We start from the raw sequence: 27877 nt of genomic DNA, 5'->3' as shown, positions 1-27877 counted from the left end.
CAATTCTAGGTCTTTGATGGTTCCATATAAATTTTATTATGATTTGTTCTAGTTCTGTGAAATATGTCCTGGGTAATTGGATAGGGATTGCATTAAATCTGTAGATTGCCTTGGGCAGTGTGACCATTTTAACAATATTGATTCTTCCAATCCAAGAGCATGGAATATCTTTCCATTTTTTAAAGTCTTCTTTAATTTCCTTCATCAATGGTTTATAGTTTTCTGTGTATAATTCTTTCACCTCCTTGGTTAGATTTATTCCCAGATATTTTATTACTTTGGGTGCTATTTTAAAGGGGATTGTTTCTTTACTTTCTTTTTCTGTTGATTTATCGTTAGTGTAAAGAAATGCAACTGATTTTTGAAGGTTAATTTTGTAACCTGCTACCTTGCTGAATTCTTCAATCAGCTCTAGTAGCTTTTGTGTGGACCTTTTAGGGTTTTCTATATATAGTAACATGTCATCAGCATATAATGACCCTTTTACCTCTTCTTTTCCAATTTGGATCCCTTTTATTTCTTTCTCTTGCCTGACTGCTGTGGTAGGACTTCCAGGACTATGTTGAATAGGAGTGGTGATAGTGGGCATCCTTGTCTTGAAGGACCTTTCTCTTAAGAAGGCTTTGACATTTTTGGAAAGGATGCCCTCCCTCATCTCAAGTCAAGAGGACACCCAGAGCTGCAAGGAAGGCTGAGTGATTCCAGTGGTGCTCACTGGTGCCATGAACAAATCAGAGCTGAGTTAGGGCAGTGGAGTGTCAGGTGAGAAGGACCAGGCAGCTTCGAGGGGAGGCCCCAGATTTGACAAGCCCAGCTTAGAGGGGCCAGGGGCCTCAGAGAAGTTGGGAAGTTAGAGCCCCCTCCTTGGGTAATGACACTAGCCTGAAGACGTAAATTCAGGGCTGCCAGTTCATGATGAAGGATGACCTTCCAAAAATTTCCCAGCCCATCCTGTGACTCTGCCTCATAGACTCACCAAAATAAGAATGGGGTGTCAACAGATGACTGGATAGAGAAGTTGTGGTATTCGTATACAGTGGAATACTACTCAGCCATAAAAAATGAAATAATACCATTTGCAGCAACTTGGATGGACCTAGAGATTATCATATTAGGTGCAGTAAAAAAATTTTCTTTTAGACAAATAAAAATATCATATGATATCATTTATTTGTGGAATCTAAAAAAAAAAGACACAAATGAACTTATTTACAAAACAGAAAAAGACTCACAGACATAGAAAAAAAACTTATGGTTACCAAAGGGGAAAGGGGAGGAGGGATAAACTGGGAGTTTGAGATTTGCAGATACTAAATACTGTACATAAAATAGGTAAACAACAAGTTTCTACTGTGTAGCACAGGGAACTATATTTAATATCTTGTAGTAACCTATAATGAGAAAGAATACGAAAACAAATATATGTATGACTGAACTATTATGCTGTACGCCAGAAACTGGCACAACACTGCAAAATAGCTATATTTCAATTTAAAAAAAAAAAGGGAAACCCCCCCAAAAAAGAAGGGTGTCTCATCAGGCTTGCAAAGAAGGACCCCCACGGCCTTAGCTCTGGGTTGGTCTCTGCTTGTGAAACTTGGCCCACCCACCATATGCAGAACCTCTGCCCACCCTGGGATTCCGAGACTGGACGTCCATCTCTGTCACGGGGCGGTGGCCTTGGCTGGTGGGGAGGGGGCTGTCTCTTCTCTGCATCTGTAATCAGGGCTGTCAGGAAGGCAGCTTCCTTGCTCATTCATCGTTAATCATCCTTTTTCACTACACTGAGATGGGCTTTCCCAGTGATTGGCTCGTCCTCACCACCAGAGCTGGGCCTGAGATGCCATTGGCAGCGGCCAGCCCATGTCCCCTGGCGACTCACAGCGGGCCCTCCCCTCTGGGGACCAAGAGCGGACTAGGCAGGGCAGTCCTCTGGATCCAGTCCAGCCTTACTGGCCACAGACAGCTTCTTGTCTTCTTCCCTCTTCCTGATGCTGGCGGTCAGGGGTCCCCCCGGCCCCTCTCCCTCATCAGACATAAGCTCTCCAGGTGCCCTCATATCTTCCCTGGCCAGCCTCCACCCCCCTGCCCCTCAGCCTCAGCCTGTCCCCTGAGCCCCCCGCAGGCCCCTCCAAGCCCATGACCTCTCCCCTAGACTCTCCGACTCTCCCACCTGCAGACTCTGCCTGACATGGGCCTCCAGCTCCTCTAAAGGCTGGGCGGAGACGCCCCATCCCGTGTGAAGCCGGGTGGCAGCCGCTGCTTACCTCCAGAGCTTTGGACTCACCACCGCGACAGCACCTGCTCTGGTCCTAAGTGTTCCTGTCTGCTTTTCCCCAAACTGTGAGCACATCGGGGCAGGAGCCACATGGGACTCATCTCCTAATCTCGGGGCCTGTGTGAGAAACGTGAGCACGTGGGTGAGTGGATGAATGAACAGGGGTTGGATGCCCCGGACCCTGGATCTAGGCAGACACAGCTGAACCCCCAGCCACACAAGTCTCCGGGAGACTCGGGATGTCACAGTCTGCCCTGTCGCCAGTGGTGGGACGGGCTCTGGGACCTGGGGGGAGGGGTGGGGGCTGTCAGGTGAACATTACTCCTGGAGCACAGAGGAACAGACACTGACCTTGAGATCAGCCCTGATAGATTGGACGGCGTGACTAAAGCCAGGGTCTCCCAAGTGTCACACACTCACACACACACCCCCCTCCATCCAGCCACGTACCCTGTTCTCATTCATGGCCCTTTGTGGAAGCCACCGTGGGAGTGCACATTCTCTGGCTTGAAAAACTAGGATCATCCCTCTTCTTAGAAGCTGTACCCAAATAATTTTTTTAATTGACGTATAGTTGATTTACAATTTGTGTTAGTTTCCAGTGCACAGCAAAGCAATCAGTTATGCATATATATTCTTTTTCATTATAAGCTATTACAAGATATTGAATATAGTTCCCTGTGCTCTACAGTAGGACCTTGTTGTTTATTTTGGATATAGTACTGCATGTCTGCTAATCCCAGACTTCTAATTCAACCCTCCTCTGCTCCTTTCCCCACTGGTAACCATAAGTTTGTTTTCTAGGTCTGTGAGTCTGTTTCTGTTTTGTAAATAAGTTCATTTGTGTCCTTTTTTTAGATTCCACGTACAGGTGATTATCATATAATATTTGTCTTTGTCTGACTTCACTTAGTATGATCATCCCTAGGTCCATCCATGTTGTTACAAATGGCATTTCTTTCCTTTTTATGGCTGAGTAGTATTCCATTGTATATATACATCACATCTTTATCCAGTCATCTGTTGATATTTAGGTTGCTTCCACGTCTTAGCTACTGTAAACAGTGCTGCTATGAACATTGGGGTGCGTGTATCTTTTTGAATTAGCGTTTCCTCTGGAATATCCAAATTTTTGTTCAAGTGTCTACTCCCCACCACCCCTCAGCCCAGCCCCACCTCCATTTCTAGGCCTTTTAAGTTTGGGGTCAACCCAGAGGCCCCAGCCCTTGTCACCTCAGACACTGAAGATGCCCAACCAAGCTTGCCAAGCCAATGAACCCAATATTTGTCACGATGTCCCTGCACAGAGCATGGCGTTTGGGGTAGCTGAGGTGACAGGTGTGAATACTTAAATTCCCAGAGGCAGAGATGAGTGTCTCCAGGCCAGTGAAACCAAGAGGAGTCAGGCCAGTGTGGTCCCAAAATCCAACCAAGAAGGAAGAGCGGGAGGCCAGCCAGCAGGCTGGACAGTGTCCGAGTCACCGTGGAAGACCTTGAGGGCTGGCAGGAGGGAGGGGAGACTTGGGGTGGGGGTTCCTTGGGAGAAGCTGGGACAGCTGTGGCCTTGGGTATGGGGTGGGTGCCATGAGCACTAACGAGGTGTGAGCTGCCCGGCTCTGAATTTGCTCAGACAGGCACAGACCTGGTAGTGCCCCAGCTCGCAGACACTCAGGGCCACTCCCGACACTCGAGCCAGCTGCTCATCTACGTGGTGGGGGGTAATGCTCCTGGGTCCTCCCACTGGGAGCTGTCTCTGTAGGGCCTGTTCCTCCCAACTCCCACAACGAGCTCCTGGCAGGTCCCACCCCTGGCATACAGAGCAGGGCTTTTCCCGCCAAATTACCCCCGCTGCAGGGGGCAGGACCCCCTTCAGGGTCAGGGGCTGAAGTTCACAACCACCAGCTGGTCCATCTTTGAATCTCATATTGTAAGAAATCTAATGCAAATGTTTTCTCCTGAATCACATCTTTAAATTTCCTTCACAAAATAGAATGGACGATCTCGTGTTTGCCCCATGGCTCCAGCCCACAACCCCAGGGACCCCAGGGCACTCACACCCTACTTTTGGAAGTTCAGTGGAGCTGGCCGGGTCTGGGCTTCAAGCTGGGCTCCACCAGCCATGAGCTATGTGGCCTTGGGTAAGAAAATTAACCTGTCAACATGGAACTAAGGAAGGGAGGGAGGAAGGACTGTCCTGTTCTTTGCTCAGAAATTTTGGTTGGCAGAGCCAGTACTCAGCCACAGGACAAGGCCGCCACAGTGACAATCCTGCCCCCTGAGGCAAAGCTTGGGGGTTTTCTTCTCAAATAAACCTGAGAATCTGACCTTCATCCCCTTCGCAGACTTTTACTGTAGGTCAGACTTATGCAGAGATGGACCCCTTCCACCTGGAAGTCCGGGCTGGCCCCATCCAGGAAGGACCCAGGCCACCTGCCACTCAGACAGGACTGAAGACCAGGCTGTGTGGCGGAGGGTGGGGGGAGGGGGGCCTTCACGCTGGAGAGGAAGGCCGATGGGAAGAAGGGGGAGCTGCCCCCCCAGGCCAGCAGCCCAGGTCCAGCCCCTGCTCCTGTCCCACCACTCACCAGCAAGCCACCAAAACTCCCTGGGCCTCAGGTTCCTCATCGGCGAGAGGCAGCTCTGGGACTGCCCCCGCCCCGAGTTCTCACCCGTATTGAATAACGTCACTGAGGCGCACCCAGCGGATGGCGGGGCACAGGGCTGGGTCTCCCAAGCAGCCGCCCGTGTAAACGTCAGAGGCAGGGGCCTAAGCTGGGTTGGGTCTGGGCCCAGGAAAACTCAGAAGGCGGCGGCGGTCACTCACCAGCCAGGGAGGCCAAGACTGGAGCCTCGTGCCCCCAGCACCTGCCCAGGGCAGAGGGCCTGCAGGGGACTGTCTGGACAAAAGCACAGATCATCTGGCTCCACCGCAGAGCAGACAGACGTGGAGAGAGAAAAACACATACACACGTTTCCTGAGAGCTTTCATTGGGTATTTTTGTTTGTTTGTTTTGTGTTGTTGTGAACACTAAGATTTATTTTTCAAACAGCACACAGACGGTCTGCGGGGCGGGGCCAGGCCAGGCTGGTCTCTGGGGAGATGGGACCCCACCCTCAGCAGCTGCCAGGAACAGAGGACCCCGGCCCGGGGCGCGGCCCAACCTCAGGCAAGCACGGTGGCCCCCCAGGCCCTGCCGGTGGCCAGGCACTTTTGCAGCGACGGCGACACCCACGGGCACAGGCAGGGAGGCGGCCAGGAACTCAACTAGGGGACACAGCAGCTTCTGGAACACTGGTGATGCCGCCGGGCTCGCCGGAACCAGGCTCTTTGGAAAAACCACTTCGTCTTTGGGAGAAGAACCTCTCGGCTCAGTTCTCCCCCTCCATTTCCCTTTGCTTTTCAAACGTTTAAAAACAAAAACGAGGGGGAAGAAAAACAAAAACAAACAAAAAAAAAAGAAACACACATTTTTCCGGAAAAGGTGTTGCTCTGCACGCGCCCCCGCGGGCCTCACTGCACGCGCTCGGTGAAGTTCTCGGGGAAGACACCCCGGCATTTCTCCAGCTCCCGGTGCTGGTTCCAGTCGCTCTCCTTCACACCCATGAGCCAGCCTTCATCCTGCGGGAGCATGGGACGGGGATGGGGAGGGAGAGGGGTGCTCCCGCCCATCGGCAGTGTTCTGTCCCACCCCCCCTTAAAGGACGCCTCCTCCAGGCAGCACTCCTGTTGTTCACCTGAGACCAAACCAGCCCACCGGGGAGCCATCCCACCCTTCAGCAGGTGGATTTAATAACTCTTTGTCATTTGGTAAGTCCTCTTCACTGTAGAACGTGGCCTGACAGCAGCCCTGGTCTGAACATGTTTAAACAACCCCTCCATTCCCCTGGCAAGGAGCTCCCCATGTCTTGTGCCCACAGAGGACGCATCACTGAGGATGGCAGCTGTCCTTCCGGCCTTCCACGAACAATGACAGAAAGCTCTGCAGGGCACTGGCCACGTGAAAGTTTCTGGAGTGACTGAGGCCAACCCACCAAGCCCTCCGAGTCAAATGGGCCCTTTGCTTTAATACTGACCCCGCACAGGGGTCATCTCCCCAGGCCCCAATGCCCTCCCTGGCCCCTACCCTGACCCCTGGGCCTGCAGTGACCATACACCCAGTCTGGAGCTGCGGCCATCGCCGCCTGGGCAGCTGGGACCCACCTGGGTCTTTACTCCATTCTGCACCTGCCTAGTCCCAGACCCTACTGTGTCCTATCTGAGCGGCTTCTACCCACCCCAGGTGACTCCCACTGCGTGCTGGGGGCCAGGATTCTGCTGAAAACCCCACCCAGCCTGAGGCTGGTCCACTGGGGTGATCAGTGGGGGTTTGGGAGAATCAGCGGATTCAGGACCAGGAAGCCCTAGTCACACAAACCTCCCACCCACTGTGGCCTCAGTAAGTACCCAGGACGCCGCACCCAGGCTGGCCTGGTCCCAAACCCAGCCCTCCTCCCACCCTCAGCCACTCTGACAATTACGTCACAGGAACCTGTAGAGGATTAGACAGATCAGAGTCCCAGCAGGCCCCTGGGCCCTACGGCTGCCACCTGCATATCGCATGGGCACCCCCACCACACCAGCTGCACCCCACAAACAAGAGCTCCTGCTGAGGGGCCTCCGTGACCGGAATGAAGCAGTCCAGACTGAGGGAGCGGTCCTGTCCCGGCTCTGCACTGGCCCCAGGCTCAGCAGAGTCCACTCTGAGGACACCCACTAACAAGGAGAGGCCCTAGCAGGAGGAGGGTCTGGAGGACCAGCTGGGGACAGGGCTAGGGGCTTAGGGGTCCCAGAGCCCATGGTCCTTGTGGACTGAGCAGGGCTGGCCTTGGGGCGGCGTGCGGGACCCACGTGGGGCCAACAGGAGCCCAACAGGAGGGGGAGGCTGCAGGGTAGGGGCTCAGGGAGCAGTGAGCCTGGGTTCATGTCCTGGGAGGAGGGCCCTGGGGGGCAGGGAAGGGAGAAGGGGGTACAGAAAGTTTAGAGAGGCAGGCAGAGCCTGAGGGGGGCGGCGGAGACCCGGAGGGGATGGCAAAGTGGGAGCCAGAGCCGGGCAAAGGGAAGGGAGGGAGAGAGGCAGGAGGGGGAGATGACCGGAGGGTCATGGATGGAGGGGAGGGGTGGAGCGCCGCTGCTGGCCGTGCCACCCGGCCCCAGGCCCGGCCTCACCTGCTCCTCTGGGTTCTGAAACGGGATCACCAGCACCACGTCCCCAGCCTTGAGCTGCAGCTCGTCCGTGTCGGTGGCTGTGTAGTCGTGCTGGGCCTGCACCTGCAGAGGGTGGGAAGAGCTCAGCACCCCTCCCTCTGCGCCCTTGAATCCACATGCAGCCCCGCCCAGGGCACCAGGCCCAACATGGCGACGCGGTGGCCCAGGAGCAGGTGAGAGCAGCAGACCCAGAGCAGGGCTCAGACATCGCCTCGCCCACTGGGCAGCAGGGGTGGACGGGGTGGACTCTGTGGGCCGACCACCTAGCCTCAGGCCAGGGTCCTCATCTATAGAGGGGGCCCCCATCTGATGATGGAGGTGGTCAGAGGCTGGGTGTCAGCAAGCCCCAGCTCACCTTGAACATGAACCCTGGGGGCAGGTCCAAGCGCCCGGCCCCACTGCCGCCCTCCACGGCGCCGTTCACAGTGCCTGAGAAGGTCTCCACCACCACTGCCGGGAGCGAGCTCTGCGGGTGGGACAATGGGTCAGCGAGGGCGGGAAGGGGTCCTGGAGAGCGGGGGCGCGCGGGCAGAGAGGGGGGTGTCTGTGCCTGAGGCCAGACCAGCCTGCCTCCAGGTTCCTTGACAGGAACCGTGACCTGAACCAGCACAGAGCAGGACACGGGGCGGGGAGCCGCGGGCGGCGGGAGGGAAAGACAGGGCCGAGTCCTGCCGTCTTACGGAGGCTGCTTCACTGGCTGCCGTCTCCCCGGGCTCCTGGGCTCCAGCCGCAGGGTGGGTCCCCCCCGCCACCTCCGAAGCCTCTGCTGGCTGCAACACAAATGCCAGTGGGGGGTCAACATGGGCCAGGGCACTGGGGCCAGGACCCAGGACAAGGAGAGGTGCCCAGAGCTGTCCAGGGCCTCTGCCCAGCACGGGGGGCCCCTCCAAAGGCCCTGGCACAGGGAGCAGCTGGAGAAGTGCTGGCAGCAGGGGATGTGCTGCTGAGAACCCAGTTCAGGGCCTGGCTGCCACCCCTGCGTCCCCCTTGCAGCCCCTGCCCTCTGAGCCTGGGCCCTGGCCAAGCCTCAGCTCCCCGCCACCCGCCTGGCTGGCCGGCCCCTCACAGGCTGCTCCTCTGGGGAGGGCCCAGGCAAGGCAAAGGCGGGCTGCCCCGGGCCAGCACCAGAACTCAGCCACTCCCGAGGTCTGGGAGCAGTCACTCCGCCCTCCTGGCCCCCACTTCCTCATCTGGAAAAGGAGGAAGTGTCTAGGTGAGGCCAAAGATTGAAAGAGAATTCTGGAAAGTACCCACCGTAAGCAGGACTGCTCCTCCTGCCCACATGGGAGGCCGGAGCTGGGAGGCCGGGGTGGAGCTGGCGAGTGGGCGAGGGGCTGGCCTGACCTGAGCCGCCCCCCGGGGCCTCCAGGCTCAGGGCCCTCACCTCACCCTCAGTCCCACGGTGGTCCTGTCCGTCCTGTGCCCCCTCCTCGGGGCTCCTCCTCCATGCTACACCCCCAGAGGCAGGGGCAGGTGAGGGGCTGGTGGGGGCACTTACTTGGGCAGGCCCCGGCTCGGCCGTCTGGCTGGGCCAGGCCACAGCAAAGGTGCCCTCGGCAGCGCTGGGCTCCCTGGAAGGCAGGCTGCCAGCTGGACTCTCTGTGGGCTAGGGACGGGCCGCCGGGGAGAACAGGGCAAGAGGGGTGGGGGCCGGGGGGGGTGTTGGGTGGGGGCACGAGACAGGAGAAGACAGTCGTGAGCGGCCCAGGTTGGCAGAGGGGAGCATCTGGGGGCCTGCGGCCGGCAGTCTGGCCAGAGCCCCAAAGAGGACAGATGAAGACCCCCTGGAGGGACACATACCCCCACCTCCTCGCTTCTACCACTGCCAAGGGGACAGGAGGTGCACACCTGTCGCATGCAGCCCAGCAGTTCAGCACCAGCGAAAATCTGCTCATGAAAACAGATCTGCCTGCCTGGCCCCCAGTGACACCTCCTGGAGCTGAGAGCCCCGCGGCCTGGACTGCTGGCCCTATCACGCCAGCCCCTCCTGTTCCTGCAGGGGCTGTGTCACCAGTTGTAGGGCAAGTCCCCCATCCTCCTTGAGCCTCCAGGTGACAATGACACTCCTCTGGGAGGCACCTGGCCTTGCTCTGCCTCTCTGCTTCTAGAACCATGCCGCCCTCCCTTTTGTCCCAGCAGCTCCCGGAGGCCACTGCCCGGTGGGGTCTCCACCCCTAGAAAGCTGCTCAAGGACACGGACCCTCCACCCCGAGGCCACCTGCCCACAGGCCTCAGCCTGGCAGGGGGACACCCTATCCAGCCTGAGGGACCAGCTGGTCACCATCTAGGGCCACTCACAAGCCCTGACCCTGGGCCGTAACACGGAGGACTCTTCTCATGTTAAAACGAGGAGCCCCTGCCCCATGGGGCCTGGCTGCAGGCACACGGTCTCCCAGTGGGAGCAATGGAGCAGCTGGAGACGCGGGCACCCAGGCCAGCTGCCTGTGTGCATGGGCACAGCCGTGCACGCACAGTGGCCTGGCTAGTGCAGGACCCAGCCGGGTGGGCCCAGGACACACAGGGGGGCAGCTGTGAGGGGTGAGCACAGAGCAAACACAGCTTACCTCCCAGAGGTCCCACGGAATTGACTGAGCGCAGCAGAAGGGAGAAGGGCAGAGTTAGCACAGAGGTTAGAGACGGGGACAGGCAAGCAGCCCCAGGGAGCCCACCCCACACTACCCCAGGTCCTAGAGCCCAGCAGGGACAGGGCAGAGCAGAGCTGGGCTCTGCGGTCTCCAGAGGTTCAAGTCCCGGACACCTTCCAGGGGGCTGAGACCCCAGGGCAGGCAGTGCACACACCCGGGGCTGCCACCAGGACGGGAAAGAATCCTGAGACAGACTGAAAGCTGCCAGGTGAGTGTTTGGCTGACCTCCTCCTGAGGGTCCTCTGGCTGACCTGTGTCTGCCCTCTCCCCTTCCCCGTGGGCAGGACCAGAGGAGGTGACAAGAGCTGTGGGCCCGGGCTCCGGGAGAGGGCAGAGAGTGAGAAGAGAACCTGGTGACACCAGGACCTCCAAAGGTGGTCCTCTAAAGGGGCCCACACGGCCGTTGGGCGGACATGAACCCTGGCCCCAGTGCCCAGAGGCGGGCGGGCCCGTGGGCAGTGGTGGGCTCAGACCAACCTGACCAGAGGGCGTGGGCGCCTTCACAGGGCTCGCCACAGGCGGGAGGGGGTCAAAGTCCAGGTCCAGCAGACTGGCCTGCTCCGAGAAAGGCCCCGGGGCCTCAAACTTGGCAGCAGCAGCAGAAGAGGAAGGCAGTTAGCAACAGGCCGGGAGCACTCCCGAGGGCGCGCACAGCGGGCCCACACCCCTAGACACACCCACTGAGCACAAGGGCCCGGCCCATGTCACACACCCTGGCACAAGCTCCACCCATACAAGGACACGCTTGGGGCCTGCCTCATATGTGGGTCCAGGCAGCTGCTCACTTGACCAATGCCAAGCCCCCAGCTCTCTCCTCCACCTGTGCCCACAAGCGCCCCTGACCTCAGCATCCGTCCAGCAGCAGCCCGGCCACGGCCTAGGCTGGACATGACCACACTCATTCTCCTGGTCCAGAGGGCCTCCAGACAGGCATAGGCCTCCCCGTGCTGCCCCAGATAGACAGGTCACCCTGTGGTGACACCTGCCCCCAGCCGGCTCAGGGCTGCGCCAGCACACAATCTTAAACGTGAGCTCCCCAACACCTACGCACCGTGTTCACGCAACGGGTCCTCCCCCAGCCACCCCCAAGGATCCCATTCAGCTGGGCAGAGTGCAGCCCAGGGAGGCGCAGGTGGCCGGCAGGCGCAGGGGGCCTGTCCACACTGTGAGAAGCCAGCCCTACAGGAAGCTGGGTCTTTCCCAGAGCCGCCCTAGAGGACAAGCCGCGTAGCACCAGCACCGGAGGACATGCTGCCTTCCTAGGAGGAGGGCTGGCTCAACCCATCTCCTATGAGGGGTTCCCCCGGGGCTCAGGCAGGGCTGTGCCCAGGTCTGAGAGAGCCCCTGAGGCCCTCCACCTATAAGGACCTGAGACCTGGGAGCGGGGGCAGGGACTCCCCAGAGGAGACTTCCCAGCTGAGCTGCGACTTGTCAGGGAGACCCAAGACCCGTGGTCCTGAGAACTCTCAGTGCCCACTGACCCCCAGCTCAGGGGCCCCGGCATCCTCACTGGGCCGAGGCACCGAGTTCAGGGAGCCCAGGCCAAGTGGACTCGCCCCCTGCCCAAGTTCACCCCCAGCGACTGACTCTCCTCTAGGTCTAGCCCTGTTCAGTGAGACAGGGAGGGGGGTCACTGCTGTCTCTAAGGACACCGTGGCACGTGGCCTCTGGGCGCCCTCCCCCCAGCTGCACACGGCACTTCTCTCTCCCATGTGGCCCAAACACCCGTCCCCTCTCAGAAGTCAGCCGAGCCCAGGCAGCCGCCCCCTCATGCTCCAAGGGGACAGGGTCACATCCCCCCTGCCCGCCTCCCAGCAGGCCAGCCTCCCACCATGCGGGACCAGAACCGTCCTCGGGGCGGGGACGCAGGCTACTCACCACAGCCCAGCAGAGTAGCCCTGACAGCACGTCAGCACGTCGTGGACGGATGAGCCCACCCAGCCCCGGGCAACAGCGCCCACGGCGTGCGCTCCCCAGCCCCACGGGGCAGAGACCAGACCCCAGGAGTGGACGCAGGGGCGCAGGGAGGCATGCAGGAGCCCGGGAAGGGCCACTTGACCCGGAGGCCTGGCTGCAGGTGAGGCCCGCAGGTTCCTCACCTGTCAAATGGGGACCTACCCCCTCCCAGAGGGGACCAACAACCAAACAAGGCCAGGTGGGTCAGCCGCTGGCTCCAGACCCTGCGCAGCGTCTCCTAGCCCTGGTGTCACCCCGTGTCCCTCCTGCCCTGAGGCAGAGGCAGGTTCAGGGCCTGGAGCATCCCAGCCACCAGCTGCCCTGGAGGTCGTGGTTTCCCCACAGCGCCGGGAGCACCCTAGCATCAACCCTCCTCCCCCAACTGCCCTGTATTGAAAGTTCCTAGTTCTAACCTGAAATCCCCTCATGGAGGCTTGAAGCCCGCTTGCCCCTAAGCCCATCTTAGCAGAGGGCACTGTCCTCTGACCCCAGCTGCCTCCCCCTCCACAGTCAACCCTCCAGCCCTTCCCCTCCCCTCCAGGCCTCTGAGCTTGTGCCAAGGAGCCCATGGGAGGCAGAGCCCAGAGACCCCTAGGCAGTGCTGCAACTCGGGCCCACCACAGCCTGGGACGAGTTAGCCTGCACAAAAGGGGAGGCCTGGCATGGACAGGGCCCTGGCTGTGAGGCCTGGAAGCCAGGCTTGGAGTGGCCTGTGCACCGCAGCCTCTGAGCTGATCCAACCACATGTAGCCCACGGCTCTGTTCCCACAGTGACCTGCCTGCTCCGCCTTCCCCTCGATCACCCATGAATGGGCATCAGACGCCTCCTGCGGGCATGTACAGTAGCAGTCCTGCTCTGTGGCCCAGACACCGCCCCACCTCCAAGTGGCTGTCAGCAGCCCTGGGAGCAACCGTCTCAGTGCCTTGCTGGGCTTTCCCAGCTGTGTGTCACCTCCTATGCTCTCCGGACACACTGTACTCCCAGGAGGTCCTGAGCCTGGCTCTCACCCCTCCTTGCCCACAAGCTGCTGCCTCTGGCTAAAGCACTATGGCAAACGTCACCTGCTCCAAGAAGCCTTCCCTGATTGGCCCAGGTCGTTCGTGCTCCCCACCCCCTCTGGCCAAAGCACCAGTGGAATCGAGAGGCCATTGCTGTGCTGACTGTCTCTATTAGGACGGTTCACCGGGTCCCTGTGTCTGGTGCACATGCTCAGAGATGAGGGATGGATGGATGGATAGAGGGATGGATGGATGAGAGGAGGGAGGCTCAGGGCCAACCTCTGCAGGGGTGGGATGGAGGCGAGGCCATGCACACCCCGAGAACGCGACAGAGGGGCAGAGAGCTGGGCCGCGGTGGCCGCGGCTGACCTGGGAGGGGGTGGTCACGCTGATCTCAGGGACAAACGTGTCGTCAAACAGGCTGAGGATCTGCTCCTGCTTGACCTCCTTGGACGGGGTGTGTTTGGGAGGCGGAGGGACTGGTGGGCCTTTCCGGAGCTGTGGGTCAGCAGCGGGTGGGGGGCCGCAGGGGAGGCACAGCGGAGCACAGGGGTGGGGGAGACAGACAAACAGAGACAAAGCCACGGTTAGTCACGCCCCAGCCCCAGCCCCACTGGCAACTGAGGAAGAGGCACTGCTCCCCAAGACACAGACACCAAGACCACCCAGGAGGGGGTACGAGGCCGGAGGTCAGAAAACTGTGCAGAGAGAGGAGCGGGGAGGAAGACAAGGGAGTGAGAAGGAACAGGAGAGAACAGAACAGGACAGAGAGGGAACGGAGGGCCTGCCCCGAAGGCCAAGGCCGCCACTGCGTGGTCTGGGCTCCCACTGACCAGGGGGAGGCTGGAGAGAGAAACAGGAGCTGAGGAAGGGCCGGCGCCCAGCCTCCCGCCCCTCCCACCCGCTCTGCTCCTGCCCAGCCAGGCCCCCCAGCACACCTCCCTGAGGAGCCGCAGCCCAGCCTCTCCCATCACCACGGAGGCCTGCATGGAGGGCCGGGAAGACAGTCACACACCCACCTGGGGGACCTCGGGCAAGTCACACCCCACTCCATGCCTGGGTTTCCTCATTTGTCAAGTTGGGGTGATAACAGCCTCTGCCTCGCAGGGGGCAGTGAGGACAACGAATGAAATTACAGAGAACGCTGGCACCTTCAGGCTGAGAGCACGTCAGTGTAAGTGCCCGTCAAGTGCGGGCTCTCAGCACTGCTCTCCAAATCAGCTGGCAAAGGGATGGGGCCGACAGCCAAGGGAGCTGCGGCCAGGGGCCAAACAGCCAGGGAAAGCCTAGCTGGGCTCAGGCCGGGCTGCACGGTGGACCCCTGCCTCCTTTCTCCCATTCCAGCTCCCAGGGACACTGAGAAACCCCGTGGGGACAGGGGGTGGGGGCCAGGCTTCCCCCCATCCCCTCGCTGAGCCCTCCTTCCTGCCGTCCCTTTCAGGGTCCTACAAGGGCCCCTGCAAGAAAGAAGTCGAGAAAGAGAGAGAAGCAGCTGCCTCCAGAGTTCTGGCTGCTCTCAGGGTTGGGGGCCCAGAGCCTGCGTCTAGGGAGGAAAGGAAGACGAGAAAGTCAAGCAGCCCGGAGGCTGGGGAAGAGGAAAAATGGGGGCGCGGCAGCGGGGTGGGGGGTCGGGGAGGACACTCAAGGAGCAGAGAGAGTCACAGATGCCCCTGCAAGGGCCCCAGGGAGAGCCAGGCCCAGGCCCTGCCAGGCCCTCTCTGGGCCAAGGCTCTGGATCCAAAGCTGCCCAGGCCCGGGGCAGGGACAGAGGACTGGGAAGGGGGGCTGACGGCAGCACAGGAGGGAGGAAGGGTTCGGACGGGACAGGCCACCGAGACACGTGCCTACCTGAGACGGGGACTTGGGGAGGGCAGCCCCAGGCATGGCCATGCTGGCTGGCTCAGGCTCGTGGTTGACTCTGATCTCTGGGGTGGCGGCAGGGGAGCCATCGGGTGGCGGCGAGGGGCTCTTGTTCCCTTTCGCAGGGGCGTTGTCACTGTAGAGGCGAGACAGAGAGGGAGCCTGATGGAGGGGTTACCTGGGGACCCGTGTGTGGAAACGTGTGTGCACAGGAGGGTAAGCGTGTTTCCACGTAGATGCTGGGAAACTAGGGGGCTCGAGTGTGTCCGCAGACATGCTGTGAAAACAGCACGTCCATGTGCACAGTGTGTCCCCACGTGTCCACGTGTGAAACCACATGTAGGTGTGCAGGAGACAGGGCGGAAGGAGGGGACGTGGCCCGAACACGTGGGGACACGCGCGTCTTCGCAGCAGGGCCTGCCCTGGAGGCAGTGACATCACGGGCGAGCCTGAGCTGAGGTCTGCGGTCCCTAGGGTGCCGAGCAGGTCCGGAAGCTGCCACCAGGGCCCCACCAGCCACCCACCAACCTCCATCAGGGGGCCCAGGCCCCACAGCACAAGAAAGCCAAACATCCTAGAGGCAAAGTGAGTGTCACCCCACACACCACACAGCAGCCCCTGCAAAACCCAGCCTGACCCCACGGGCCTCCCAGTTGGCCTCCCTGCCACCCGCACCCTCACCCAGCACACAGGTTCCCCAGCCACACCATGCCATCACTGTCTCCGAGCCCTTGCTCCCACTGGCTCCCCTGGAAAACCAGTCGAAGGGGAGGCCACGGGCAGAGCCAGCGGGTAACAAAAGAGCGGAGCCTTCAGAGCAGAGGGGTGGGGATAGGAGGGCCAGGTCCCCACCATGTCTCAAGGCCAACAAGGACACGTGGTGTGCACAGCCTGCCACTTGGGCGCCCAGGGGACAGGAAATAAACATCTGTGTTTGAACTTGCATAAAGAGTCTCTGCACCAGTGCTGACTGAGATCAGCTGTTCAAACTGACGTTTAAATTAAACAGAATGAAAAATTCAGCTCCTCGGTCACAGGGGCTACGACCACCGTGTTGGGCAGAGCAGGTCTAGCGACCGCCACCTGCAAGAAAAAGGTCTGGGTGACTGGCGGGACGCACATGTGAGTGAGGGACACCGCTGGTTCCTTCTCTTTACTGAAGGTGTTTTGTGGGAACGACTCTGCCACCCTCGAGAGCGCACACACATCCAGCACACACACGTGCACGTAGACTCCCCGCAAACCGCTGTGCCCGCAGCCCCTTCCCCGAGCCCCCAGCTCCCTCTGGCCGCACTCTGGCCCGTCTCACTCCCAGGCGGGCCGCAGCCCGAGAGGGACATGCCCAGGCTGTCTGCCCTGATTCCCACCGATGCCCCGCTGCCCCTCCACACACACTGGGCACGGGGCCCAGCGGGCGCTCCGCACACAGGAAGGCAGGTTAGGGGTTAGCGGCGCCCTCGGTGGGGCCAGGCGCATGCGGCCCCACCACGCGGCACTCACTGCCGGTACCTGTTCTTCTTTCTGCGCAGCCGGGAGAACAGTTTAGTTTTCTTTCTGTGGGGGCGGACGGGACGAGGGGGCCTTCATCGGGGGAAAACTCTTGCCGGGTGGGGGGGTCCCTTCCCTCATCGGCAGCCCCTCTGCTCAGAGGATCGCTAAGGGGCAAAGCCCCCCTAACTCCAGGAGGCTGTAAAAGGGGCCAGGCCCTGTGCTCGGGGCCCTGTCCCATCCCAGGGCCCCCGCCAGCCTCTGCATCTTGCCAGGTGCCCTGAGGGGGCACGGACAGAATGAGCAGAAGACGGCGCAGCCCTGAAGCTGAGCCTGGGGACAGTGCTGGCCACCTGCCCTGCCTGGGGTCTAGCCACACAGATGCTCCAGGGGCCCAGGGTGCAGGAAGGAGTGGGGTGGGTGGCCCGGGGTGGGGCCTTGGGAGAGAAGGCGACCTGGCTGCCAAATGGGCCCCTCTGGTGTAAAGAAGGCTCACAAGCCCCACGTCCTTCCTCTCCACCCAGACCAGCCCTTTCCCGGAGCAGCCTGGTCCCAGCTGCCCGCACGGCCGGCCTGGCCGCGCCCCCAACTCCTCGCCCAACCTAGACGCTCCACCGGGACCATCAGGCCAGGCAGGTGCAGCGAGGGAGGCTGTGACCTGGGGAGCACCTCTGGACATTGACTGCCCCCAGGGCACCCCGTGGCCCCTCTCACAGGCACACATGCTGTGTTTTCCGGGTGAAGAGGGGCAATAATGTTGATCGACTATTGACTGGCTTCTTTGTCCTAGGGAACACCCCAGTTACCCCAGAAGCAGACTCAATCACCCTCTTTGTAGACAAGAAAAGTGGGTGCACTGGTGCTCCCTAGCCTGTGCCACAACTGCGTGTACTGCACAGCCAGAGAGGAAGGGGTCCCAGACCTGCTGTGGCTTCCCCCTCTCCCTCAAGCTTTCACTGCGGGAAGCCGGGCAGGAGGAGGGACGCCACGGGCCAGGGTCTTGGGCTTCCAGGAAGCCAGCGAGGGTAGAGGTGAGGTCACACCCCGGCTCCACGAGGCCCACTCACTTTCCAAATGCTGGATCTTTCAGACCCCAGCCCCCCTCCAAAGCTGCCAGGCACCCCGACTGCTGCTCCACAGATGGGAAGGCCAGGCCTGGGCAGGGGCATCTGCAGACAGCCCCTCAGGAGTTCTCCTTCCCCGAAGGGACACACTGGAGGAGGAGGGGTGCCCTGGCCTGTTCCTCTCAGCACAGGGTGCCCAAGCCTGAAAGGGGGGACCTCAGGGAAGAGCCTCGCCCCAGACCACACCTGCCCACAGCCCTCCCAGGGGCGGCACACACCTGGGCTGGGCCTTGATCGTGAAGGTGTTGCTCCCGTGCTGTTTCTCCAGGCTGAGCAGCACATCGCTGAGGCTCTGGTTGAGCTGCAGGAAGGACAGCCAGAAGGTGAGCAGGGATGGGGAGAGGGGCCACCAGACAGCCCCACTCTCCCTGATAACACCCCGCCTCTCTCCCTCCACAGGCCCCTCCCCAAGCTCTTCCAGCTCCATCAGTGGGAGCTGGGGACCAGCACACCGGCCCCAGAAAGACGGAGGAGAAAAAGGGAGGAGGACGTGGGCCACATTGCCAACAGTTACTACTTCGGGAACCATCTTTCTCTTCTTTCTACTTAAAGGGATTTCTTAAAAACGCCACTTAGCACTTGCCCAGTTTTTCATTTTTTTTCCATTGTTTTTGCACAATAACTGTTTATCCTCATCATTAAAGCCATCTGCCAAGATGCTTTCAGGCCACATTACAACTGCCAGAGACTTCAGCGAAAGCACACCCCATGCACCGGGGGGTTCTTCACTGGCGGTAGTTCCCTTCATTTTAACCACCAGGAAGCCCACAGCTGAGTTTTTCTCCCACTTTACATAAACGATTTCTTCCCCAAACACTTCTCTCCGTTTTTTAAAAATTTGCATGTTATCTCAAATCTTGGCAGAGAAGAAGGAAACATAAGGGGAGGGAAGGCCTCCCAGGCAGGAACCCAGACGCGGGCTGGTGGGTGGTCACTCAGCAGAGACGCAGGCTGGCCTTCGGCCGCCTGCCCGGGGCCTGGAACCCACCACGATCGCTTCATTCTTCTGGGCCCGATGGTCAGACCCCCCACGGCCCAGGGAGGGAGCCCGCTGCCTACGCTGTTTCTCTAACGCAGCTTTGCAATTTAACTGCCAGCCAGATCAAGATGAAAATAACACAGCACAGGAATTTAAGCTATCGGACCCCTTCTTACACCAGATTCTGTAGATAAAGCAGACCGGATTCAATCTCTTAAAAAACATGAGGAAAATTTTTTAAACTGAGAAAATTCTAGTAATTTATTATCTGCCTATGAATCGCGAAAGTGCCGCCATTTACTGACACTGAGCTCCCCGGGCCAAGGCAGACTGAGAACCAACGCGTTCACAGTTGGAGAGGGGCTGGCTCTGTGCCAGCGGGAGAACAGAGCTGGGAGCAGGGAGGGGATCCAGCTCACAGCCTCCCCAGCAGCTCCCACTGGCCCTGACACTCTATTCTTTTAGGGCAGGGGCTGGGCAGCTCCTCCCCAGGGCCCAGAGAGGACACTGTGGTCACCAGTGTGTATCCGACCCCAGCAGGGGACGGGAAACTGGGCCCATGCCTCTGCCCCTGGCCCTTGGCAGGCGGACCACTTCCCCGAGGCTCTGAGGCCCACAGGGGTCACTAGGCCCTACCTTACTCATCTCCTTGTGGAAGTTCTCCTCCAGGCCCGCGATGCTCTGAAACGTGTTGACGTAAAAACCTACACGGCTGCAGGAGGGAGGGGAGGACCAAGTGAACTGGCAGGTCAGGGCGGGCAGCCCAGGAGGGCCCAGAGCAGAGCGGACGGATGGGAGGCCGGGCACAGCCCGCAACCTCCGCCCCTCACCTGTTCCACAGGGACGGCAGCTCCTCCTGCAGATCCACATTCATCTCCTCAAACACCTTCTGGGCTTTGATGAGCTCCTCCTCGGCCTAAGGGGCGAGACTGCTCACTCTCTCTGCTGGGCCTCTGTCCCGCCAGCCCTGGCGACGCCCAGCTCACCCCCAAGACCTGCTCCCCCAATGCACGGGGAACCAGAGCTCCAGGCAAGATGGAGGCTGAACTAGACGTGGACACCCAGGCCGACCTCCGCACGCAGCCCCCGGCCCCTGCAGCCAGGCCCATGGGGGCCGCTCCAGGAAGGGGCATGCAGGGCAGTCGAGGCAAAGGGAGAACCTCCCATCCGGTCTGGGTGGGCCAGGAAGGAGGTGCAGGATGTTGAGGGCACACAAAAAAATGCCAGAGTCAAGGGAACCGGGGGCTGGGGCACCAGGAGGGGGTAGACACCCCAGGCCCAGCCAGGTGGGGCCCCTGCCCACCCACACAGAACCCCTCCCAGGCTACGTGTCAGCCTGCACCCAGCTCTCTAGAGTATTCCTCTTCCTGTCCTCAAGGCCGGGCCCCACTCAGCCTCAACCACCAGCCAGGCTTCACCTCCCTGGGAGAGTACTTCCCATCCCCTCCCCTCTCTCTCCTGTGACCTGTCCCCTCCAGACTGAGGCCAGGGGCGCAGCTCAGGTACATTAGGGGAAAGACAGGGAAGCGGGCAGGGGAGGAGGGAGCTGGGCTACTGGGCTGGGCGCCCCGCCCACTCCCAAGACCTCATACCTTCCCCAGGGCAGGCCCTGCACCCTCCAGGCCTGCTCACATCCACGGGGTTGGGGGGCACTGAGGCCCCACCACAGAGTCCAAGAAACTTGGGAGTTTGGGGAGAGATCAGGGGAGAGCAGGGATGAGTCACAGACCCCGGCCCCAGAAAGGGCTCTGCAAGCTCATTCTGGAGGGCGCTGCTGGAAACAGTGACTCAGGGTCTGAGTCAGGCCCAGGAATGTGGCAGGCCCCGCCCAGGCCTCCCGTCCCCAGGCCAACTGGCCAGCACGCCAAGTAGCCACAGGGCACACGGCTCCCCCAAGCCCACCCAGCGGTCCCACCCGGCTCCAGGCACCGTGGCAGCCCAAGTCCCCTGCTTCCTGCCCCTGCTGTGCCCGTGCTGAGCTGCACTGACTTGGGCTGGGCCTGGAGGAGAGAAGCCACCAGGGCTCCAGACTACAGTGACCTTCAGGTTGCTGGAACTTGCTGGAGTGAGCATGTGAGCCCTGCCTGACCTTTTAAAATCTCATTTAAAAATTAAAGGGAGACTAGGAAATAAAAGAGCCATCTACAAGCATGTGTGCCCTGAGGCCCTCCTGGAATGGATCAGATCTGGTGTGCCCTCCCGGCCGTGGGCCAGGCCATCCTTGCCTTCCTCCTCTGAGACCCAGAGCCTGATGGAGGGCTACAGACAATGGTTTATAGACCCCACAGGAAATGACTGCCACACGGACAGCTGTGAGCGTCTCAAATTGCCATTCGTGCTTCCCACCCAAGACCCTTGTCCTCCAGAGCTGCCGTGACAGCGCCACTCCTGTGCCCGCAGACACCACCTCTCCATGGGGATCCAGCCACCACCCCATGATGCTGGTCCACAAGGATGACGCTGCAGCTCACAGCTGTGGGCCCCACCCGTTCCCACACACCAGCAACACTGCGAAGCATGGGGAGGTCCCGTGCTAGAGTTTCTGAAGTCAAGACCTATGTCTTTTATCCCCTTTGAGTCACATTTCTCATATCTTTGTTCTTCAGAAGCCCTTGGAGGGGGTAGAAAAGAGCTGTCCATGGTTGGGGAGGCCTTGCAGCCCCAGTGGCCCTGCCACAGGCTGACGGACATGGAGATCAGCACTGAAATCGGCCTGCCCGCCACACAGAGTGCCACCAGGGTCCTGCAGGTGGGTTTTAGAAGACAGCAGCTCAGAACTAGCTCGGGGGACACCTGAAGCTGGTCAGCTCAGGGGAGCAGCCTCGGGAGGTTGTACTGTCTCCCCAGAGTCAAGTCAGCCAGCAGGGCAGCCCCAAGGCCCCAAGTGCCCCAGCTCACAGCCAGTCAGCTGCCTGACAGCTCCCCAGCCTCCAGCCAGGCGTGAGGCAGGGCGGGTCAGAAGGAGAGGCTCAAATAAAAATTGGATCCAAATGGGAATGTCAGTTTGGCCGAAAGGCGAAACATCTGCAGTCCAACACCCAGAGATGAGATCCCGTGCCTTGGCCTCCCCTGCGGGTCCCCCAGGGCAGGGTGGGGGGCCCTCCCAGCACGGTCCTCAACAACACCCATCCCCAGGAGCCCCAAGGCAGTCACAGGCCCCACCCCAGGCCCCACAGTCTCCTGGAGGCTCCCCCCACTGGACAGAAATGTTCACCTGGCCTCCTGCCAAACCTGTTCCAGGGAAAATAATGCAGAAACCCTGGCTCTGGGCCAAGGGCTCCATTCCCCCTCTAGACACAAGTTCTGAACTCAACCAGCAGGACAGGCCAATTCCAGCCCCTTGGCCCCCCTCCACCTCCTATGGCAGAGGAGGACGTGAGTCTGTCGAAGACCACACCCTCAGGGGGTCTCCCCAGACCCTGGACGGGTGAGGCTGTCAACTGCTCAGTGCCTCCAAAGTCAGCCCACAACTCTGGCCTAAAAGTATTCAGGCAGCAGGTCAGGTAAGAAATTGGACCACAAGCCCACACTGAGCCCAGAGCTCTCCACACCCCAGGCACTCAATACATGTGGCTGGAGGATGAAATCAGAAGGTGGCCCAGAAAAAAGAAGGCAGCTGCCCAGAGAGAAACTCAACCTCCTGGATGGGGCCTCTGCCGCCTGCTCCCACCCTGGGACCGTGAAGGGATGCTGGACTCATGCCAGTTTCACTGGAGAGAAAAGCACGAGGGCTCCTCTCCCAGGGCACCACGATGTGCCCTGTGCCCACCCAGGACCCGGCCCATTCCGAGGGCAGGGGGCTGAGAAGAGTGAAGTCTTGCCAGGATAGTAATATCACTCAGGAGTTTTGAACAAAGAGCCTCCTCCAGGAAGCCCACCGTGATGTGGACTGTTTGCCCTCCATGAAACTCCCAAAGAGCCAGTCCTCCAGGCCCCAGGTCTCAGCACCCTAGCCAGACTGAGGAGCCTTCCCAGTGTCCCCTCCAGGGGCAGGAGGTGCTGCCTCTCTGGGCAGGTCTGTGCCCTCAGTGAATTCAGGATAACCTCACAGTTCCTGTGCGGCTTGAAGGACAACACATGTCAGGACAGGAGCCCTAAAGACAACACACCCCTCCCCGCAGGAGCCCTCATGGAGGTCAGAGGCTCCGAGACTTTCCTGGGTTCCTAGAGGCTAGGATGTCAGAGTCTCAGGACTACCGGAGAGCCGGGCACCACGCAACAGAGCTGGGCCCAGCCCAGGCCAACCAGAGCCCCCAGCCTCCATCCACCTCCTCCACTGGCCCTCAGATCTCCTCAGAGGTGGGAGTTTCCCAGCAGAGACACTTGAAAACAGCCCTGCCTCCCAAGCCGGGAAAGAGGCCGAGCCCTCCCCCACCTCCCCAGGCAACTGGGCAGACAGGTGCCCAGCACCAAGGACAGGACAACAGACCAGAAGGCGCCAGCACGTGCAAGGTTAGAAGCCAGTGTCACCTGATTTCGGAGCAGGTTAGTTTGAGCTACGAGGTGAGCCTGCAGTTTGCCTTGACACCACTGGGGGGCGGCTTTCTCAAGCAGCGAGACAGGCTGGGGGTGGGGAGGGAGTCAAGGCCAAGGAGAGTAGAGAAACGGAAGGGAGGTGGGGAGAGAGAAACAGAGACACAGATATTAAACACCACGTCCAAGCGTCCCCAATGCAGGGACAGACAGCTGGCCACCCCTCCAGAGGGCCAGCCCCCCACCACCCACAGCACAGGTAAAGACCCCCTGAGGCTGAGAGAGTTAAGGGGAGCCCCAAGCAGAGCAGGGTGGAGAAGGGTAAACTCCAACTGCAAAGCAAAATGTGAGACTGGTTAGCAGGGACAGAGGGGCTCGCAAGCAGGGTCCTGCCTTCGGTGGGTTAGCGGCTCAGACCCTCCCCACATCACGTCAGGGGAGTGTCCGCCCCCCACACCTGCTTGTTCAGTTGAGCCGGGGTCACATGGGATCAGATCCCAGGATGGAATTCCACTCCACGCTCGCCAGGCCAGGAGGGGCGGGGCCAGGGTAACCCAAGCCGGGCCTGTTCTCGCTCTGGGAAGTGGCCTCAGAGCAGGCGCGGGGGCCAGGGGACAGGGTGGCACCATAGGGTGGGCCCACGAGGGCCGCTCACTCACTGGCCCTGGGCCCAGCGCCGTCACGAGACCAGGGACTAGGGACCAGGGACCAGTTGGCAGCTGTGAACCCAGCTGTAAAGGGGGTGAGGATTCCTGCCCACCAGGGGCACTGCTCTGGGCCCCTGCTGTGACTCCCTGAAGACCCTCCCCACCACCAAAACCCCACTTTCCCAGCCCTACCTTGGCAATCTTGGCCTCATCCTTCTTTTTGGCGGTCTGTAGGGACTCATAATGGTGCCGGGCACTGTCGTAGTCCACTAGCTTCCGCCCGCGCTTGGCAATGCGTGACTGGGGGACAGAAGGAAGAAGAGGGGGCTGAGCAGGACCCGGCACCCCTGCCGCGATGCTGACCCAGGCGGGGCCCAGGGAAACTGGGTCGTGAGCCCTGGACCTACATAAGCCCAGAGGGCTCAGGGCAGCGGACCCCAGGCTCGGCAAATCCATCTAACATGTGCTTGAGACATTGTTGTTTGAACATTTCTGGGGGCAAGGAGCCCCCCTCTTCAAGGCCGTCCACACCTCCTGCGGTCCTTCCCAAGACAGAGGACCTTGTAATAGTGACCCCACTTTTGTCAGTTGCCACTGGCCAGGACTGTGGGGCAGGCCTCCTCCCTGGCCTCCTGGGCCTCAGGCCTCCCTCCCCCTGGGCCACCACCAACCTCCCTTCCACACTTCCCACAGGCACCTCTGGGAGCCTGAGGCATGTGCACAGGGGGCTGAGGGGGCCAGCATGGAACGTGACCCCCTGCGGATTGGGTCCAGCACGAACTATAGTCACCCCTGAGCTCCAGACAGCTCCTCTTCCCCATCGGGAGCCCCAGGGTCCCACTCTCCTCGGTGAGATCCTGGCACACTGACAACTGCTAACCCACTGGGCCCAGCAAGCTTCCTGCCCCGGCTGCTTTCTGAACACGTGTGAGCACACAGACACGCCCAGGTAAGCGGCCACGTGCACAGCTACATAAACACTCCCCTCCCAGCACACACAGCCCCGCACGGGCACCTTCAGGCATTCACGCCCAGGACTTCCAGCCCCTAATATGTCACTCCATAGTGACACGGCCACCCACGGCCAAGCACCATGAGTTCTTTTATGGGGCCCAAAGCTTCCAGCCCAGAAAGGCCCAGGTCTGGGGGCTCAGAGAGAGCCGCCCTGGAGGGGTGAAGTGCCAGGCGAGTGCGGGCCAGCATCCAGGGCAGTAACCTCAGGGCTTGAGCCAGCCCTGGGCTTCCCCCTGCCCACCAGCCCCTCTTTCCCTCTCCAGCTCCCCGACACAGGCTGCAGGGCCAGAGCAGGATGGACCAATGGAGGCCTCTCACCTTGATGTCAGGAAACTGACCCAGGTACGTGTCCATGGTCAGCAGAGCCTGGTCCACCAACTTCTGGTGGTAATCCATCCAGAGCAGGTCGTTGTTCTGAAGGAGGCAAGAGCACGGGAGGGTCCCACCAGGGGAACTGGGCCACACCCCTCCCAGCCCTCCCCTCCCGGGGACCTGGGGGTCAGCCCTGGCCCCATCACTTCACAGAGTGGTGGCTTCTCAGAACCTCAGTTTTCTCATCTGTGAAATGGGGGTAACCACGCCTGCCTTTTCACAAGGTGACATGAGGATCAGACAGGCCCAGGGCTGATGGGGCCAGGGGAAGGCTTTCTGAGGCCAGAGACACAACACAGAGGGGAGGGGTGGCCTCAGGACATCATCAGAAGAGCCATCTCAGTGTGAGAGCCATCAGAGGAGAAAATGACCCTCGGAGAAGGGAGAGGACTTGCCCAAGAGCACACAGGACTGAGGACCAGAAGGACGCAGAGGGTGGGCCAGCTAGGCTGGCCAGCTGAAGCTGGGGGTCCCTCGGAGAAGGGCTGAACCCCGGCCCTGCACTCACCTCCGCGATCTTGTTCGCCTCATCCCTGCCAGGCCAGTCAGGCTCGTATACCTCCTGCAGACACTCGTTCAGTTTCTTGGAGGCTTCGTGCATGGCTGTGGGGCAGGAGGGCCACGCTGCAGCCAGGGCCACGGGGGCCCCTGGTCAGGGGATAGCCTTGCCCCCATCCCCAAAGGCCCAGGAGGTCGGTGAGTCTCCACTGACGGCCCGAGCCCCTACCACAGACACTGCTGCCCCTCCCCAGCTCTGCACCGTCAGCTCCAGAGGGAAAGGCCCCTCTCTGAGACCCAGGCCACGTCTGTCCCTTACCTTTGACTGAAGCCAGGTAGGTCCGGAGATCCTTCTGCAGCCGGGTGCCCTCAGTCTGCAAAGAGAAAGACAGACCATGGTGAGGGCCTGGGGCACAGCCAAAGCTGCCCTCTTCTTCCCACAGGCCCCCGTCCATCGATAGTGGATGGCTGTCCTCACCAAGGCATCAGGGGGAGCCTACAGAAGACCCGACGGGCCGGTGCCCCCAGGCTGGAGCACAGCAGCTATCACCTGTCTGGCCATCGACACATGCTGAGTGCCCGTTATGATCTGGGCATCTCGGGACCCCTCTGCCCAAAGGGACACTCATCCCAAGTTTGTCAGCACCTGCTCTTCCAGGCACTATTCTCAGCCCCGGAGGGGAGGCAGGAAGACATCCCTCCACCCTGTCCAAAATGCGGGGGCACGGCCACCCTGCACAGGCTCACCCCAGCACCCTCTCCCGTCCCCCTCACACAGTCCCCACCACCACCCCTACAGTGTCCTTAGAGCTCCGTGCATCAATTGTGCATGGGGGCCAGCACCAAGGCTGAGGTTCCGAGACTTGCCAGGGTTCCGAGACTTGGCAGGGTGATGCAGGCACCCAGAGAGCCAGCAACACCTCCAAGGCCTGGGCGCTCAGGCCCCAGTGTGTTGAATGGGTCATGAGCTGCCTGTGTATCCAGACAGATGCCTCCATGGGACTGTAGAGACACCACACAGGGAGGACTTCAGAGCATCGAGTCAAAAAAGGAAACCCTCTCCAAAACTCCTTCAGACCCCACAGAGGACAGCATAAAACCCCAGCCACACATAATTCTTACAAGCATCAAAATTTAAGGTGTGCTGATTAAAGATTAAAGGAAGAAAAGAAAAGGCCAAGCCACAAGCCTTCAAACCTCCCTGGCATTCCACCAGGGATCGCCTGTGGGCCCCAGGAGACTGGGGAGTCAGGAGTGGTCCGCCCTGCTCTGGAGGCAGCCTGCCTAGGCTTACCAAGTAAATGTTCTGGTGAGATGAGGACTAAACAAGGCCCTACTGCACAGCACAGGGAATTATATTCAATAGCTTGTAATAACCTGTGATGGAAAAGAATATGAAAAAGAATAGATACCTGTAATTGTATCGCTTTGCTGCACACCAGAAACTAACACATTGTAAATCAACTATACTTGAATTTAAAAGAAAAAATAAGAATATGAAAGCAAGTCTATGTATATTCGTATATGACTGGAAAATTGTGCTGTACATCAGAAATTGACACACATTGTAAACTGACTATAATTCAATAAATAATAAATAAATAAATAAGAAAAGAAAAAATAAGTGTGTTTGTGATGCAATGCTATTTGTACTCATCTGACATCACAGAATCTTCCAGACCCAGCTTCTCTTTCCACCAAGGCTCCATCATCTTGCTTCCCTACCCATTGTCCCCCAGTGTCTTGTACCAGAGGAGGGGTCGCCCTGGGGAAGGTCGGGGGTGCCGCACTCACCCGGGCTTCAGGCTGTACCAGGGCCCCTTGTGCTTCCAAAACAGGGACACACTGTGAGCAGCCACTCTGGGCACAGATGTGCAAGGGGCCGCCCGGAGCCTGGCCTCCCCGCTGCCAACCGCAGCTGGTCCCAGGCCCCGCTCCCTGGTCGGTCCCCAGTGCCTGCCCCGGGGCTCCCAGCCAGCTGCCTCCTGCAGGGTGATGCCCAGGCCGCCAGCACAGAATGTGTGTGTTCCCCTCCGCACTGGCCTCCGGAGGCTCCTGGGCGCTAACACATGCCTGGCAGAGCAGCTGGGGGAAGGGGAAAGTCCTGCAGCTGCTGCCCCTCAGCCTGCTCTCCGGGCTCCAGACTCGGGAGTCTGGAAGGGCACCACAGCCCAGGACCAACACCAGGCGGGGCTCTGCAGGGCGGCTCAGCAGGTACCCCACGTCCCCGCTGTACCTCCCACAAAAGGCTAACCCCCGCCTTCCTGGCATCAGCCGCCACTGGTGGCCTGAAGACCCA

General features: G+C 60.1%; 1 protein-coding gene across 13 annotated transcripts in view; it reads right to left on the bottom strand.

Annotated features, from left to right (window-relative positions):
- Positions 1-5245: 5245 nt before the first annotated feature.
- The window catches only part of BIN1 (bridging integrator 1), a 51923-nt gene continuing 29291 nt past the window's right edge, over positions 5246-27877 (bottom strand). For 2 of the 13 annotated variants that reach the window (XM_074363452.1, XM_074363455.1), the window contains exons 3-17: positions 25898-25952; positions 25589-25683; positions 25027-25122; positions 23887-23994; positions 19405-19490; positions 19211-19286; positions 17814-17896; positions 16493-16537; positions 14972-15119; positions 13493-13621; positions 9022-9129; positions 8204-8293; positions 7879-7989; positions 7485-7586; positions 5246-5897 (exon numbers count right to left, since the gene is read on the bottom strand). In XM_074363452.1, coding sequence (XP_074219553.1) covers positions 5790-5897; positions 7485-7586; positions 7879-7989; positions 8204-8293; positions 9022-9129; positions 13493-13621; positions 14972-15119; positions 16493-16537; positions 17814-17896; positions 19211-19286; positions 19405-19490; positions 23887-23994; positions 25027-25122; positions 25589-25683; positions 25898-25952 — 1440 coding nt within the window. In that variant the 3' untranslated portion in view covers positions 5246-5789. Of the gene's footprint in view, positions 5898-7484; positions 7587-7878; positions 7990-8203; positions 8294-9021; positions 9130-10087; positions 10112-10645; positions 10754-13492; positions 13622-14971; positions 15120-16492; positions 16538-17813; positions 17897-19210; positions 19287-19404; positions 19491-23886; positions 23995-25026; positions 25123-25588; positions 25684-25897; positions 25953-27877 lie in introns of all 13 variants that reach the window. The other 11 variants (XM_074363465.1, XM_074363453.1, XM_074363454.1 and 8 more) reach the window with 11 other exon arrangements.

This window comes from Camelus bactrianus, chromosome 5 (genome assembly GCF_048773025.1).
Source record: "Camelus bactrianus isolate YW-2024 breed Bactrian camel chromosome 5, ASM4877302v1, whole genome shotgun sequence".
Taxonomy (NCBI): domain Eukaryota; kingdom Metazoa; phylum Chordata; class Mammalia; order Artiodactyla; family Camelidae; genus Camelus; species Camelus bactrianus.
Note: the sequence above shows the minus strand (reverse complement) of the source record. Positions and strands in the feature narration are given on the sequence as shown.